At 48.3% G+C, this 16967-nt stretch overlaps 1 protein-coding gene and 1 pseudogene across 4 annotated transcripts in view; one reads left to right on the plus strand and one right to left on the minus strand.

Annotated features, from left to right (window-relative positions):
* The window catches only part of GALNT18 (polypeptide N-acetylgalactosaminyltransferase 18), a 350064-nt gene extending 333299 nt beyond the window's left edge, over positions 1–16765 (plus strand). For 2 of the 3 annotated variants that reach the window (XM_027115380.1, XM_027115381.1), the window contains one exon: positions 16339–16755. In XM_027115380.1, the coding sequence (XP_026971181.1) occupies positions 16339–16485 (147 nt within the window). In that variant the 3' untranslated portion in view covers positions 16486–16755. Of the gene's footprint in view, positions 1–16338 lie in introns of all 3 variants that reach the window. The other variant, XM_027115379.1, reaches the window with a different exon arrangement.
* On the minus strand, positions 341–2973 carry LOC113625001 (muskelin pseudogene; annotated as a pseudogene). The gene has a single exon (XR_003434533.1). The product of XR_003434533.1 is annotated as a muskelin pseudogene (transcript).
* Positions 16766–16967: the final 202 nt, after the last annotated feature.

Consider the following 16967-nt stretch of genomic DNA (forward strand, 5'->3'; position numbering starts at 1 on the left):
GGGCCTTCTCTTCAAACCCGTGTTTTCTTATGAGGCACTTGCAATGCCTCAGTAAGTAATCTTTTGAAGGCCTACACAATTTCAGTGACAAGAAGTCATCTAATCTCATCTTTGGGGACCAAGATTTTCCTGGATTCCCACCAAATAAATAATGAACCTTGTGTAGCTCATCGTATACAAGCTGATGGGCAGATCTTGGACATGGTTCTTCCTCCTGAAGACTTTTACTTGGAGTATCCTTTGCAGCTTGATCATTCTTATAGACGCAAGACCAACTATTCCTTACAATGTCATAAATCCAGAATGAATTTCTGACATTCTCTTCCCTCTTTTCCTTGTCTTTGCTGAGTCCAGATAAGACATGTATTTCATCCAGTTCTGGATCAAGGGTTGCTCTCTGTGTGAATCCTGTCATTGGAACTGATGATCAAACACCAGTTTCGGTCCTCCATCAGCAGTATCCTCACTGAGTAACATCCATGTGTTTGTGTCAATGTCGTAACGATAGAAATCACTTTTTAGAGATTTGCTGTTCTTCACAGAGGAATCTGAATAACGCCCTGGCGTGTAGACTTGCCTTCGTTGAATGTCAACGCACATTTTATGACATGATCTAGCACTAGGACCATTCGCTTTCTCAGTGTCTCTAGAGATACATGTCCATTGGTTCTCTTTCACACTGTATGCCCAGAAGTCGGCAAGATCTTGTGTTCCATCCCAGCCACCAAACAAATAAACAGTCTCTGTTTGAACATCAATAACCATCTGATGGCCTCCTCTCATTCCTGGTCGGTTATCTTCTCCATCACCTTTGGTACTTTTGGGAATGATTTGACTCCATCGTGGCTTATATTCCTGTTGACTGATATACTGATTGAACAAGCCATCATTTACAGCTTTTTCAATCAATTCTTCACAAGCATCAAAATCACCCTTCAGTACCAATTTATCGTGCAGATCGGTTAACATGGGATGTTCCAGGGCAATCTTGGTTTTCTTTTGCAGTGATTCAAAGGCCTCTGTATAGTTATGTTGTCTGAAGTGTTTTAGGCAAAGGCGAATAGCTTCCTGTTCACGGTACTACTTACTATACCAGTTGAGACAGGGTTGTACTACATCGGGATCATCAATGCCACTAAGTTCAGCATACCAGATGCTAAAGTTAAAGCTGGGGCCCCGTGATAAGAGTGGAACTATTTTAATGAATCGACAAGGAAACATCTGTTCATCAATTTTATGCTTCAAGGTAAATGTTTCTTTGTTATAATCATTCTTTAAGCCACTGGACAATAGCTTTGTCATGTTTTCTTCATTCATTCCACCAAAGACTTTAAATTTCTTCAAACTGCAGACGTGAGTTTTCTCATATTTTCCAAATGTGATATTCTGGACTATAGCAGGCCTTTCAAGCTTCAGAATCAAGTACTGGGGAGGGTAGCTGCTCTCTGTAGACCACCGTGAAGGCTGGTCATTTGGCTTATCCACTAAAATGTTCATTACACCCAAGTATCTTCCTTCTGAACAATGCCTTCACATAAGTATTCCCATGAAAGTTTCAGGAAGGTAGGTGGAGGAGAAGGAGCTCCACTGTGTAGCGTGCAGGGCAGAAGCCGGCACTCGGGCCCCGCCAGCCGCCATCTTGTCAGCACCGTAGCGACCGCCGCACATTTTCTTTTTTTTTTTTTGATGCTGTTTCCATACTTAACTTGGTTTCCATTCCAGTTAAGCTCTCTGTGTGCTGTGGCATCCCTCCTGCCAGGTTTAATTGCCCTTATTTAAATTCTTTAATTAAAAGTATTGTGTTTCCAGATCCTGTAGTTTTAAGTATTACACGAACCATTTAGATGACTGGGCTAATGAACCAAGCCACTGTGCCCTCCACCGAGGGCGGGGCCAGCCAGGGGCCCTGCATCCAGCCCCCGCCCACTTGTGTGAGGACCAGAGACTGCTGACAGGTGGCCCTGCTTCCTTCCTTCCTCCCAGGCTCTGCGTTCCACACGGCAGCCAGGGGGACCCGGTTAGCATGTCAGTCCGACCCTGCAGTGGCCCGTTCTGTCACCAGGTGAACAGCCGAAGTCCGTTCGCACAAGATGCCCCTCCCTCCCCTCTTGGGCCTCATCTCCCACCCCCGCCCCGTGCTGTTCCCTGCGCACACCAGGCCTCTGCTGGTGCAGGAACTGCAGTCTGGGGCACAAGACTCCCCCAGATACACCTGGGCTCCTCCTCGTTCATGTCCTTGCTCAGCTCTCATCTTCTCAGGGGGGATCACCGCAACAGCCTCCTGCTCTCAGCACCACTCCGGTACCCTCACAACCTCCCAGTCTTAGTCCATCCATGCTGCTATAACAAGAAAGGACCAGAGACTGGGAAGCTTGAACAACAGACATTTATCTCCCACAGTTCTGGAGGCTGGAAAGTACAAGATCGTGGTGCCAGCAGATCTGGCGTCTCACACCTTCTCACTGTGTCCTCACGAGGCAGAGGGAAAGAGGTCATCCCTCCTGTGACTCTTCTTGTAAGGGTACTAATTCCATCATGAGGGCTCCACCCCATGACCTAATTACCTCCCAAAGGCCCCACCTCTCATCACACTGGTGATCAGGGCTTCAACATATGAATTTTAAGCGGAAACATTGTCCACAGCACTGCTCTACATTTTTGTGCACAATCTTAGCACCTCTAACACACTATAGAATTTACCATTTGCTCCCCCTCCTGGAATATAGTCTCCACAAAGATAAAGATCTTCGCCTGTTTAGTCACTGATGTATCTCAGTGGGTGGGAACTGCTCCTGGCATGTGGTAGGCACTCATTAAATATTGGATGGATGGATAGATGGATAAATCATGTCTTTGCAGAGAGCTCTCAAAAGAACTAGACCAACCTGACTCCCCAGAGCCCTTGAAGCTCTTCAGATGACCTTCCACCCCAGGCAATGGGACACCAGCAGCTCTCGGTCTAGTCCACTACCTTGAGGCAGGTGTGGGGTGGGATAAATGGAGGGGAGGGTGTGGCCACTCTTCCTAATGAGGAACAGCGAAGGGGGCAGACCCAGGTTCTCAGCCTGGCTCTACCACTGACTGACCATGTGACCCCCACCTCTCTGAGCCTCAGTCTCCAGTTCTACAAAATGGGCATAATTATCATCTCCACCGCTCAGGGTTATTGTGAAGAACACTTGAGATTGAGTGTGTGAAGCATTTGACACAGTGCCGGGGACATGGTAAATAAGCCTTGACTGTAACTACTTTTACCTCAGGGCCAGAGCCCGCAGGTAGAGGTAAGGATGGTAATACCACCAGGCTGCTCCCAAAGGCGCTGAGCTCACCAGGAGGGGACTGAATCGAGAACAGGAAGGCTCCTTTGCAATTTTGGTGAATGGCATTTGGCCGGAGAGGGGGCGAGAGCCCAGAGTTTGCTCAGTGAGAGAGGCTGAGGTCCAGGAAGGAAGACGGGAGGGAGACTGGCCAGTGGCTCCAGCACCAAAAGGTGGGATGGCTCCTCTCTCCGTATCCCACATACGTCCCAAGACGTATTCCAGGCCTCCAAGGTGGTCTTACTACTCTATTCTAGAAGATTCTCCTCTCAGAGCCTTTGGGGAGGGTGCTTTCTTGACCTCATTCTCCACCCTCCCTACAGGCCCAGATGCCCTCACTGAGGTTGTGTCTCCTTCACAGCCCTGCTCTTGGCCTCACTCCGTTTCCTCCAGCGCCTTCCCGGAGGCCACACAGCCTGTTTCTGCCTCAGGGTCCCTGTGCTTCCTGTCTCTAGGGTGCTGAGGGCACAGCTGGGCCAGGGTAGGGCCTGGAAAGTGCCATCTTTTTTTTTCTATTTTATTATTTATTTTTTATTTATTTTTTTAACATCTTTATTGGAGTATAATTGCTTTACAATGGTGTGTTAGTTTCTGCTTTATAACAAAGTGAATCAGTTATACATATACATATGTTCCCATATCTCTTCCCTCTTGCGTCTCCCTCCCTATCCCACCCCTCTAGGTGGTCACAAAGCACCAAGCTGATCTCCCTGTGCTATGCGGCTGCTTCCCACTAGCTATCTATTTTACGTTTGGTAGTGTATATATGTCCATGCCTCTCTCTCACTTTGTCACAGCTCACCCTTCCCTCTCCCCATATCCTCAAGTCCATTCTCTAGTAGGTCTGCGTCTTTATTCCTGTTTTACCCCTAGGTTCTTCATGACCTTTTTTTTTCTTAGATTCCATATATATGTGTTAGCATACGGTATTTGTCTCTCTCTTTCTGACTTACTTCACTCTGTATGACAGACTCTAGGCCTATCCACCTCATTACAAATAGCTCAATTTCGTTTCTTTTTATGGCTGAGTAATATTCCATTGTATATATGTGCCACGTCTTCTTTATCCATTCATCCGATGATGGACACTTAGGTTGTTTCCATCTCTGGGCTATTGGAAATAGAGCTGCAATGAACATTTTGGTACATGACTCTTTTTGAATTATGGTTTTCTCAGGGTATATGCCCAGTAGTGGGATTGCTGGGTCCTATGGTAGTTCTATTTGTAGTTTCTTAAGGAACCTCCATACTGTTCTCCACAGTGGCTGTATCAATTTACATTCCCACCAACAGTGCAAGAGGGTTCCCTTTTCTCCACACCCTCTCCAGCATTTATTGTTTCTAGATTTTTTGATGATGGCCATTCTGACTGGTGTGAGATGATACCTCCTTGTAGTTTTGATTTGCATTTCTCTAATGATTAGTGATGTTGAGCATTCTTTCATGTATTTGTTGGCAGTCTGTATATCTTCTTTGGAGAAATGTCTATTTAGGTCTTCTGCCCATTTTTGGATTGGGTTGTTTTTTTGTTACTAAGCTGCATGAGCTGCTGATAAATTTTGGAGATTAATCCTTTGTCAGTTGCTTCATTTGCAAATATTTTCTCCCATTCTTAGGGTTGTCTTTTGGTCTTGTTTATGGTTTCCTTTGCTGTGCAAAAGCTTTGAAGTTTCATTAGGTCCCATTTGTTTATTTTTCTTTTTATTTCCATTCCTCTAGGAGGTGGGTCAAAAAGGACCTTGCTGTGATTTATGTCATAGAGTGTGTCCTGCCTATGTTTTCCTCTAAGAGTTTGATAGCTTCTGGCCTTACACTTAGGTCTTTAATCCATTTTCAGCTTATTTTTGTGTATGGTGTTACGGAGTGATCTAATCTCATACTTTTACATGTAGCTGTCCAGTTTTCCCAGCACCACTTATTGAAGAGGCTGTCCTTTCTCCACTGTACATTCCTGCCTCCTTTATCAAAGATAAGGTGACCATATGTGCTTGGGTTTATCTCTGGGCTTTCTATCCTGTTCCATTGATCTATCTTTTTGTTTTTGTGCTAGTACCATATTGTCTTGATTACTGTAGCTTTGTAGTATAGTCTGAAGTCAGGGAGCCTGATTCCTCCAGCTCCGTTTTTCGTTCTCAAGATTGCGTCAGCTATTCGGGGTCTTTTGTGTTTCCATACAAATTGTGAAATTTTTTGTTCTAGTTCTGTGAAAAATGCCAGTGGTAGTTTGATGGGGATTGCATTGAATCTGTAGATTGCTTTGTGTAGTAGAGTCATTTTCACAATGTTGATTCTTCCAATCCAAGAACATGGTATATCTCTCCATCTATTTGTATCATCTTTAATTTCTTTCATCAGTGTCTTTTAATTTTCTGCATACAGGTCTTTTGTCTCCTTAGGTAGGTTTATTCCTAGATATTTTATTCTTTTTGTTGCAATGGTAAATGGGAGTGTTTTCTTCATTTCACTTTCAGATTTTTCATCATTAGTGTATAGGAATGCCAGAGGTTTCTGTGCATTAATTTTGTATCCTGCTACTTTACCAAATTCATTGATTAGCTCTAGTAGTTTTCTGGTAGCATCTTTAGGGTTCTCTATGTATAGTATCATGTCATCTGCAAATAGTGACAGCTTTACTTCTCCTTTTCCGATTTGGATTCCTTTTATTTCCTTTTCTTCTCTGATTGCTGTGGCTAAAACTTCCAAAACTATGTTGAATAAGAGTGGTGAGAGTGGGCAACTTTGTCTTGTTCCTGATCTTAGTGGAAATGCTTTCAGTTTTTCACCATTGAGGATGATGTTGGCTGCGGGTTTGTCATATATGGCCTTTATTATGTTGAGGAAAGTTCCCTCTATGCCTACTTTCTACAGGATTTTTATCATAAATGGGTGTTGAATTTTGTCAAAAGCTTTTTCTGCATCTATTGAGATGATCATATGGTTTTTCTCCTTCAATTTGTTAATATGGTGTATGACGTTGATTGATTTGCGTATATTGAAGAATCCTTGCATTCCTGGAATAAACCCCACTTGATCATGGTGTATGATCCTTTTAATGTGCTGTTGGATTCTGTTTGCTAGTATTTTGTTGAGGATTTTTGCATCTATGTTCATCAGTGATATTGGCCTGTAGTTTTCTTTCTTTGTGACATCCTTGTCTGGTTTTGGTATCAAGGTGATGGTGGCCTCGTAGAAGGAACTTGGGAGTGTTCCTCCCTCTGCTATATTTTGGAAGAGTTTGAGAAGGATAGGTGTTAGCTTTTCTCTAAATGTTTGATAGAATTCACCTGTGAAGCCATCTGGTCCTGGGCTTTTGTTTGCTGGAAGATTTTTAATCACAGTTTCAATTTCAGTGCTTGTGATTGGTCTGTTCATATTTTCTATTTCTTCCTGATTCAGTCTTGGCAGGTTGTGCATTCCTAAGAATTTGTCCATTTCTTCCAGATTGTCCATTTTATTGGCATAGAGTTGCTTGTAGTAATCTCTCATGATCTTTTATATTTCTGCAGTGTCAGTTGTTACTTCTCCTTTTCCATTTCTAATTCTATTGATTTGAGTCTTCTCCATTTTTTTCATGATGAGCCTGGCTAATGGTTTATCAATTGTGTTTATCTTCTCAAAGAACCAGCTTTTAATTTTATTGATCTTTGCTATCCTTTCCTTCATTTCTTTTTCATTTATTTCTGATCAGATTTTTATGATTTCTTTCCTTCTGCTAGCTTTGGGGTTTTTTTGTTCTTCTTTCTCTAATTGCTTGAGATGCAAGGTTAGGTTGTTTATTCGAGATGTTTCCTGCTTCTTAAGGTGGGCTTGTATTGCTATAAACTTCCCCCTTAGATCTGCTTTTGCTGCATCCCATAGGTTTTGGGTCGTCGCGTCTCCATTGTCATTTGTTTCTAGGTATTTTTTGATTTCCTCTTTGATTTCTTCAGTGATCACTTCGTTATTAAGTAGTGTATTGTTTAGCCTCCATGTGTTTGTATTTTTTCCAGATCTTTTCCTGTAACTGATATCTAGTCTCATGGCGTTGTGGTTGGAAAAGATACTTGATACAATTTCAATTTTCTTGTATTTACCAGGGCTTGATTTGTGATCCAAGATATGATCTATCCTGGAGAATGTTCCATGAGCACTTGAGAAAAATGTGTATTCTGTTGTTTTTGGATGGAGTGTCCTATAAATATCAATTAAGTCCATCTTGTTTAATGTATCACTTAAAGCTTGTGTTTCCTTATTTATTTTCATTTTGGATGATCTGTCCGTTGGTGAAAGTGGGGTGTTAAAGTCCCCTACTATGAATGTGTTACTGTCGATTTCCTTTTTTATGGCTGTTAGTATTTGCCTTATGTATTGAGGTGCTTCTATGTTGGGTGCATAAATATTTACAATTGTTATATCTTTTTCTTGGATCGATCCCTTGATCATTATGTAGTGTCCTTCTTTGTCTCTTCTAATAGTCTTTATTTTAAAGTCTATTTTGTCTGATATGAGAATTACTACTCCAGCTTTCTTTTGGTTTCCATTTGCCTGGAATGTCTTTTTCCATCCTCTTTCTTTCAGTCTGTATGTGTCTCTATGTCTGAAGTGGGTCTCTTGTAGACAGCATATATAAGGGTCTTGTTTTTGTATCCATTTAGCCAATCTGTGTCTTTTGGTGGGAGCATTTAGTCCATTTACATTTAAGGTAATTATCGATATGTATGTTCCTATTCCCATTTTCTAAATTGTTTTGGGTTCGTTATTATAGGTCTTTTCCTTCTCTTGTGTTTCTTGTCTGGAGAAGTTCCTTTAGCATTTGTTTTAAAGCTGGTTTGGTGGTGCTGACTCTCTCAGCTTTTGCTTGTCCGTAAAGGTTTTAATTTCTCCATCACATCTGAATGAGATCCTTGCTGGGTAGAGTAATCTTGGTTGCAGGTTTTTCTCCTTCATCACTTTCAATGTGTCCTGCCACTCCCTTCTGGCTTGCAGAGTTTCTGCTGAAAGATCAGCTGTTAACCTTATGGGGATTCCCTTGTGTGTTATTTGTTGTTTTTCCCTTGCCGCTTTTAATATGTTTTCTTTGTATTTAATTTTTGACAGTTTGATTAATATGTGTCTTGGTGTATTTCTCCTTGGATTTATCCTGTATGGGACTCTCTGTGCTTCCTGGACTTGATTAACTATTTCCTTTCCCATATTAGGGAAGTTTTCAACTATAATCTCTTCAAATATTTTCTCAGTCCCTTTCTTTTTCTCTTCTTCTTCTGGAACCCCTATAATTCGAATGTCCGTGTGTTTAATATTGTCCCAGAGGTCTCTGAGACTGTCCTCAGTTCTTTTCATTCTTTTTTCTTTATTCTGCTCTCCAGTAGTTATTTCCACTATTTTATCTTCCAGGTCACTTATCCGTTCTTCTGCCTCAGTTATTCTGCTATTGATCCCATCTAGAGTACTTTTAATTTCATATATTGTGTTGTTCATCATTGCTTGTTTCATCTTTATTTCTTCTAGGTCCTTGTTAAATGTTTCTTGCATTTTGTCCATTCTATTTCCAAGATTTTGGATCATCCTTACTATCATTATTCTGAATTCTTTTTCAGGTAGACTGGCTATTTCCTCTTCATTTGTTAGGTGTGGTGCATTTTTATCTTGCTCCTTCATCTGCTGTGTGTTTTTCTGTCTTCTCATTTTGCTTATCTTACTGTGTTTGGGGTCTCCTTTTTGCAGGCTGCAGGTTCATAGTTCCCGTTGTTTTTGATGTCTGTCTCCAGTGGCTAAGGTTGGTTCAGTGGGTTGTGTAGGCTTCCTGGTGGAGGGGACTAGTGCCTGTGTTGTGGTGGTTGAGGCTGGATCTTGTCTCTCTAGTGGGCAGGTCCACATCTGGTGGTGTGTTTTGGGTTGTCTGTGGACTTATTATGATTTTAGGTAGCCTCTCTGCTAATGGATGGGGTTGTTTTCCTGTTTTGCTATTGTTTGGCATAGGTTGTCCAGCACTGTAGCTTGCTGGTCGTTGAGTGAAGCTGGGTGCTGGTGTTAAGATGGAGGTCTCTGGGAGATTTTCACCGTTTGATATTATGTGGAACTGGGAGGTCTCTTGTGGACCAGTGTCCTGAAGTTGGCTCTCCCACCTCAGAGGCAGAGCCCTGACTCCTGGCTGGAGCACCAAGAGCCTTTCATCCACACAGCTCAGAAGAAAAGGGAGAAAAAGTAGAGAGAATTAGTAGAAGTATGAAGAAAGAAAGGAAGGAAGGAAGGAAGGAAGGAGAAAAGAAGGAAAGAAAGGAGGGAGGGAGGAAGGAAGGAAGGAGGGAAGGATGGGAAAAAGACAGAAAGAAGATACAGTAAAATAAAATAAAGTATAATAAAGTTATTGAATTAAAAAATAATTATTTAGAAAAAAAGGGACGGATAGAACCTTAGGACAAATGTTGGAAGCAAAGCTATACAGACAAGATCTCACACAGAAGCATACACATACACACTCACGAAAAGAGGAAAAGGGGAAAAAAATCATAGATGTTGCTCTCGAAGTCCACCTCCTCAATTTGGGATGATTCGTGGTCTATTCATGTAGTCCACAGATGCAGGTACACCAAGTTGATTGTGGAGATTTAATCCTCTGCTCCTGAGGCTGCTGGGAGAGATTTCCCTTTCTCTTCTTTGTTCTCACAGCTCCCAGGGGCTCAGCTTTGGATTTGGCCCCGCCTCTGCGTGTAGGTCGCCGGAGGGCGTCTGTTCTTTGCTCAGACAGGACGGGGTTAAAGGAGCCGCTGATTCGGGGGCTCTGGCACACTCAGGCCGGGGGGAGGAAGGGGTACGGAGTGCGGGGCGGGCCTGCGGCGGCAGAGGCTGGCGTGATGTTGCACCAGGGTGAGGCGCGCCGTGCGTTCTCCCAGGGAAGTTGTCCCTGGATCCCGGGACCCTGGCAGTGGCGGGCTGCACAGGCTGCCCGGAAGCGGGGTGTGGATAGTGACCGGTGCTCGCACACAGGCTTCTTGGTGGCAGCAGCAGCAGCCTTAGCGTCTCATGTCCGTCTCTGGGGTCCGCGCTTTTAGCCGCGGCTCGCGCCTGTCTCTGGAGCTCCTTTAAGCAGCGTTCTTAATCCTCTCTCCTCGCGCACCAGGAAACAAAGAGGGAAGAAAAAGTCTCTTGCCTCTTCGGCAGGTGCAGACTTTTCCCTGGACTCCCTCCCGGCTAGCCGTGGTGCACTAACCCCTTCAAGCTATGTTCAAGCCGCCAATCCTAGTCCTCTCCCTGCGCTCCGACCGTAACCCGAGCCTCGGCTCGCAGCCCCGCCTGCCCCGGCGGGTGAGCAGACAAGCCTCTCGGGCTGGTGAGTGCTGGTAGGCACCGATCCTCTGTGCGGGAATCTCCCCGCTTTGCCCTCCGCACCCCTGTTGCTGTGCTCTCCTCTGCGACTCCGAATCTCCCCCCTCCGCCTCCTGCAGTCTCCGCCCGCGAAGGGGCCTCCTAGTGTGTGGAAACCTTTCCTCCTTCACTGCTCCCTCCCACTGGTGCAGATCCCGTCCCTATTCTTTTGTCTCTGTTTTTTCTTTTTTCTTTTGCCCTACCCAGGTACGTGGGGAGTTTCTTGCGTTTTGGGAGGTCTGAGGTCTTCTGCCAGCGTTCAGTAGGTGTTCTGTAGGAGTTGCTCCATGTGTAGATGCATTTCTGGTGTATCTGTGGGGAGGAAGGCAATCTCCGCATCTTACTCTTCCGCCATCTTCCCAGCACCCCCCTATTTCCTCTTCATTTGTTAGGTCTGGTGGGTTTTTATCTTGCTCCTTCATCTGCTGTGTGTTTTTCTGTCTTCTCATTTTGCTTATCTTACTGTGTTTGGGGTCTCCTTTTTGCAGGCTGCAGGTTCGTAGTTCCTGTTGTTTTTGGTGTCTGTCCCCAGTGGCTAAGGTTGGTTCAGTGGGTTGTGTAGGCTTCCTGGTGGAGGGGACTAGTGCCTGTGTTCTGGTGGATGAGGCTGGATCTTGTCTTTCTGGAGGGCAGGTCCACGTCTGGTGGTGTGTTTTGGGGTGTCTGTCGACTTATTATGATTTTGGGCAGCCTCTCTGCTAATGGGTGGGGTTGTGTTCCTGTCTTGCTAGTTGTTTGGCAAAGGGTGTCCAGCACTGTAGCTTGCTGGTCCTTGAGTGAAGCTGGCTGTTGGTGTTGAGATGGAGGTCCCTGGGAGATTTTCGCTGTTTGATATTATGTGCAGCTGGGAGGCCTCTTGTGGATCAGTGTCCTGAAGTTGGCTCTCCCACCTCAGAGGCACAGCACTAACTCCTGGCTGCAGCACCAAGAGTCTTTCATCCACACGGCTCCTTAATTTGGGATGATTCGTTGTCTATTCATGTAGTCCACAGATGCAGGTACATCAAGTTGATTGTGGAGCTTTAATCCGCTGGTTCTGAGGCTGCTGGGAGGGATTTCCCTTTCTCTTCTTTGTTCTCACAGCTCCCAGGGGCTCACCTTTGGATTTGGCCCCGCCTGTGCGTGTAGGTCGCCGGAGGGCGTCTGTTCTTTGCTCAGACAGGACGGGGTTAAAGGAGCCGCTGATTCGGGAGCTCTGGCTCACTCAGGCCGGGGGGAGGGAGGGGCACGGAGTGCGGGGCGAGCCTGCGGCGGCAGAGGCCGGCATAACGTTGCACCAGGGTGAGGCGCGCCGTGCGTTCTCCCAGGGAAGTTGTCCCTGGATCCGGGGACCCTGGCAGTGGCGGGCTGCACAGGCTCCCCGGAAGGGGGGTGTGGATAGTGACCGGTGCTCCCACACAGGCTTCTTGGTGGCGGCAGGAGCAGCCTTAGCATCTCATGTCTGTCTCTGGGGTCCGTGCTTTTAGCCGCGGCTCGCGCCTGTCTCTGGAGCTCCTTTAAGCAGCGTTCTTAATCCTCTCTCCTCGCGCACCAGGAAACAAAGAGGGAAGAAAAAGTCTCTTGCCTCTTCGTCAGATGCAGACTTTTCCCCGGACTCCCTCCTGGCCAGCCGTGGCGCACTAATGCCCTGCAGGCTGTGTTCACGCTGCCAACTCCAGTCCTCTCCCTGCGCTCCGACCGAAACCCGAGCCTCAGCTCCCAGCCCCGGCGGGTGAGCAGACAAGCCTCTCGGGCTGGTGAGTGACGGTCGGCACCAATCCTCTGGGCAGGAATCTCCCCGCTTTGCCCTCCGCACCCCTGTTGCTGTGTTCTCCTCCGCGGCCCCGAAGCTTCCCCCCTCCGCCACCCGCAGTCTCTGCCCGTGAATGGGCTTCCTAGTGTGTGGAAACCTTTCCTCCTTCACGGCTTCCTCCCGCTGGTGCAGGACCCGTCCCTATTCTTTTGTCTCTGTTTATTCTTTTTTCTTTTGCCCTACCTAGGTACGTGGGGGGTTTCTTGCCTTTTGGGAGGTGTGAGGTCTTCTGCCAGCGTTCAGTAGGTGTTCTGTAGGAGTTGTTCCACGTGTAGATGTATTTCTGGTGTATCTGTGGGGAGGAAGGCGATCTCCGCGTCTTGCTCTTCTGCCATCTTTGGAAAGTGCCTTATTTGAGTCTCTGAAGGAACACTTTACTTCTCAGAGATCTCTGCCCCCGCCTCTCCCTCTCGGCCTTGGCACGGTGCCCGAGTGCCTGGCGGGGAAGGAGGGGCTGTGGCCTCCCTGTCTTGGACAGGTTTCTCCAAGCCTCAGTTGTCCAGGGCGCTGAAGCAGCCTCGCTGTTGGCAAGGCCTGGCCTGGCCTTGAGGCCACGCCAAGCAGTCAGAATCCTGGTCTGGCCCCCCTTTCTGCCTGTTGTGCACTTTTTCTGGAGTCCAGATATCCTGACACTGTGAATCGCCTCATAGCCATTCGCTGTTCTGTAGTGGTAAAGGGGTTGCCCATCAGTCCTTCTGCTCAACCTTCAGTCATCAGGGCAGAAATTACGATCTGGGCCTAGAGACGATGGAACCAGGAGGTCAGAGCGGCTTTGCCCCAGGCCACACAGTCGGCACCAGAAAAGCATCCTCATCCGGCCCTCTCCCCTTTCTGTCTCACCACCCGAATCACCAGCAGACCCTGTGAGTTAGAGAGCTGGGCTGGTTTCATTCCCACCCTGCCTGAACTCTACTCCAGCGTCATAGGGTAGGACACACGACCAGGCTGCCAGGGGTATGGGAGGGTCAGGGGCGGCTGGCCCCAGGCCCACAGAGGAAGCACCAGTGACACGGCCCAGCCTGGGTGTGGGCGGCAGAGTGCTCAGGCCACAGAAACCTGGGCCTGGCAAAGTGACAGGCTGGCCTTGCTGAGAGCAAGCGTCACAAGGGATGCCTCTGGGTTCAAAAGTCCAGGCTTTGAGGGACAGAGTGAGGACCCAAGGAGGACCACAGCTTCTGAGGGGACGACTTGAAGCTGGCCTCCACAGTCATCCCATCGGGGTTCTGGAGCGTGATGCGGCCACCAAAAGTGCAGATCCCTTGGCTACGTTGAAGGAGTCTCTTGTCCAGTGGAGATGAGGTGGTGGTCAGTTCTGAGTGACACAAAAACAACTGGAGTTTGTCCAAAGGAGGGCAACCAGGATGGAAAAATGAAACCAGATTGTCCCACAAGGAACTGGGAATGTTTCGCCTTATAGAGCATGGAACCGGGCGGCCATGGGCCTCATCTTCCCCTAGGGGAAGGGACGAGGTGGAGAGGCAGGATCTGATCCCCATGTGGAAACCCGAGGGCACAGGCTGGAACCCCTTGCTGGCTGCCCCCCAGACAAGGATTTTAGTGAAGGCCAACGCTCCAACGATGGCGCGGCCCAGGAAAGGGTGCTCGGCCAGAAGGGCTTGGTCAGCTGGTAGGCGAGAACGAGAGGGTTGGCCTCCCGTGTCTCTTCCGACATGGGAGGGCCTCTGTGAGCCCTTGCCCAGTGGCCAGTCGTCCCTCTGGGCCTGAGCCTGCAGGCTTCTCTCTGGCTGCACCTGTGGCCCCAGGTGAGCTGCCTTGGCTGTGCTGTGTCTCTGCTCTTGTGTTCTCCTCAGGGGAGGTGCTGGGGTCGGGGCACAGCGGGAGGCCCTGCTTTACTCGAATGCTTCTGAGGCGCTCTGCGGTCCCCCGGGCCGTGTCGCACACATGGGAAATGAGGAACCGCACCCCCGCTCCCCGACGCACACATCCCTACGCTGAGCCCTCTGCCACTCCTTCTGAGGGAGCTGGATTTCTGTTTTCAATTTTTTTTAGCTGAAGAATAACCCATACACATATAGGAACATGCAAACATATGTACCAAAATAATTTTAAACAATAATAACTCAGTCATTGAAAACAAAGGCAACACCCATGTACCCACCACCCAGGTCAGGAAATAGCACACTCCCAACCCCCCAGAAGCACCCCTTTGCCTCCTGTCAATCATTTTCCACTCCCTCCTGCCCAAGATACCCACCCCCGACTCCCGACTCCAAGTCTATGGTCTTACTTTGCCTGTTTGGAAAGCTTATGTAAGTAGACCTGTGTATGTGCTCTTTCGCTTCTGTGGCTAACATTGTATTTGTGGGATTTCTGCTTACTGAGCAGAGCTCTAGTTTGCTCATTTTTAGTGCTGAGTAGTATCCCATTATGTGAATAACCACAAGTTGTTTATCCATTCTACTGTTGATGGCCGTGTGCGCTGTTTCCAGGTTGCAGCTTTTACAAATTCTGTTTCACAACCGGTGCAAACAGTTCTGCCGGATACCCACCGGGGCATGGGGTCGGTGGGTCGCAGGGCTCAGCGGCGGGAGATGCTGCCAGTTTCCCAGGCAGCTGTGGGAATTGAGTCTCAATGTTCCCTTGAGGTGTCAGTGGTCGCCATGGGGACAGCTGTGGCCAACTGGGGATGACTTCCTTACAGAGGAGGTGTGTGTCCCCCTCTCTCACAGAGTGCTGTTCACTGGGATGGGCATGGGGGGCAGCTGGAGGGTGGACTGCAGGGTCCTGCTTCTGGAGGGGAGGGGGGGGTCAGCTAGGAGGCTGGTGCCGTTGTGCAGGTGACAGAAGACAGTGGGCCAAATCAGGGCAGGTGTGATGGGATGGGGATGAAGGGACAGGCACAAGGCATGAGGGAGGCGGAACTGGCAGGACTTGGTGCCTAATCAGATGCTGGGGAGATGGCAGAGGCATCGGTGGAAATGCCTGGTTATTGCTGAGAGAGATGGGAAACACAGGAGGAATAGATGCTGGGGAGAAGGTGAGTTTGACCATACACTCAAGGACCGTTAAGCTACAGGGGCCCACTTATAAGAACCTGCCTGCTTGGGAGGCCAAAGCCCAGTTGAGCAGCACATCTTTGGTGGAACTCAGAGATGCACAGTCTGAGCTGATGCCCAGGGGACAACCAATAGCCCCAGAGTGTCTAAGGCCTGCAAGGATCACACTAAAAGCAAAAATTGGGGGTTTCTTCTTTGCTGCTGTGGGGCTGCTTTGAGAAGCAGAACCTCCCTTCTTTCAAGGGGCTTTGAGCATAAACTGAGTATGCATGGCTACAGAACCTTCTGGGACATCAGTAGCATGGAGGGAAATCATCATGACCATCCAGGGCTAAGGGAGCCCAGTGCCCTAAGGTAGTATCCAGGAGCCTGGGTCTGGTTGAGGCCAGCACTGATGACTCCAGAGGTCCAGCTGGGGGCAAGGACCCTAAGAGCAGGAGGTCCTGGGCCTCTGGCGATGCTCAAATTCAGGCCAGTCATGGAGTGGTCCCAAGGAACTAGGATTTTCAGAACGGGACCCCAGCCCATGCTTATGGGGAGCAGGACCCAGCTCCTGGGGTGGGAGCTGTAGGAGCAGACCAGCATGCCACACCCCAGCCAGGTAGATGGAAGCGGGGGCGGAGCATCTCTGTCCTCTGTCCTAGCAAAGAACTAGGGGCCTGTGAAGAAAACGGAGGCACAAGTTCAGTCTCAGGGAGGAGACCAGCACTTCGAGACAGGGATCCTCGGGCTTCGTGGGAATGCTGACCCCAGACCTCCCGCAGCCTCACAGGATCCCAGACACCTGCACCTACAAGTAATCCCCACCAGCCAGTAGGCCTGAGGCTCCCCCATGCCCTCTGACCCCACTTTCCGCCCCGGCTCCTAGGGAGGCCCCATCCAGAACCGCAAGTCCAAGCGCTGTCTGGAGCTGCAGGAGAACAGCGGCGCAGAGTTTGGCTTCCAGCTGGTGCTGCAGAGGTGCTCGGGCCAGCACTGGAGCATCACCAATGTCCTGAGGAGCCTGGCGTCCTGACCCCGCCGGGAGTCGTCTCACACCCCGCCCCTTTGCTACTGTGTAGCACCCGCTGCAATGTTGCCTGCTGTCCGTGTGGGGTTGTTTGGAGTCTGGGGAACCAGGTTGGTGGGCCCCCAAAAGAGCTTTTTATTTCCTAGTCAATGTTCATGGAGTTTATAGAAAGAGGCCGAACGGTGGGTGAGGGTATAATATCATAAACTATTTTGCAACTGTAAATAGGGGACACATGGAAAATATTTATAACTGACAATAAAATACTATTGGTTAAGAAAAGGGATGTTGCAGTTATTTGGTGCTCGGTGGAGATTCAGGCCTGGCTCCTCTGAACTTGGAGTGCTTGTAGCCCAAGAGGTGTCCCAGTGTGCTCTCCCTACTCTACATCCCTGAGAAAGGAGGCTTTAAGCCCCTGCAGACAGTGGGAGCTCGTTGTGCAAGCTGCCGGCTTTCTCTAGGAGGCCCAGGGCAGCGAGAAGGGCGCC

This window comes from Aethalodelphis obliquidens, unplaced genomic scaffold, assembly GCF_003676395.1.
Source record: "Aethalodelphis obliquidens isolate GAN/ISIS:26980383/991018 unplaced genomic scaffold, ASM367639v1 scaffold14, whole genome shotgun sequence".
NCBI classification, from domain to species: Eukaryota; Metazoa; Chordata; class Mammalia; order Artiodactyla; family Delphinidae; genus Aethalodelphis; species Aethalodelphis obliquidens.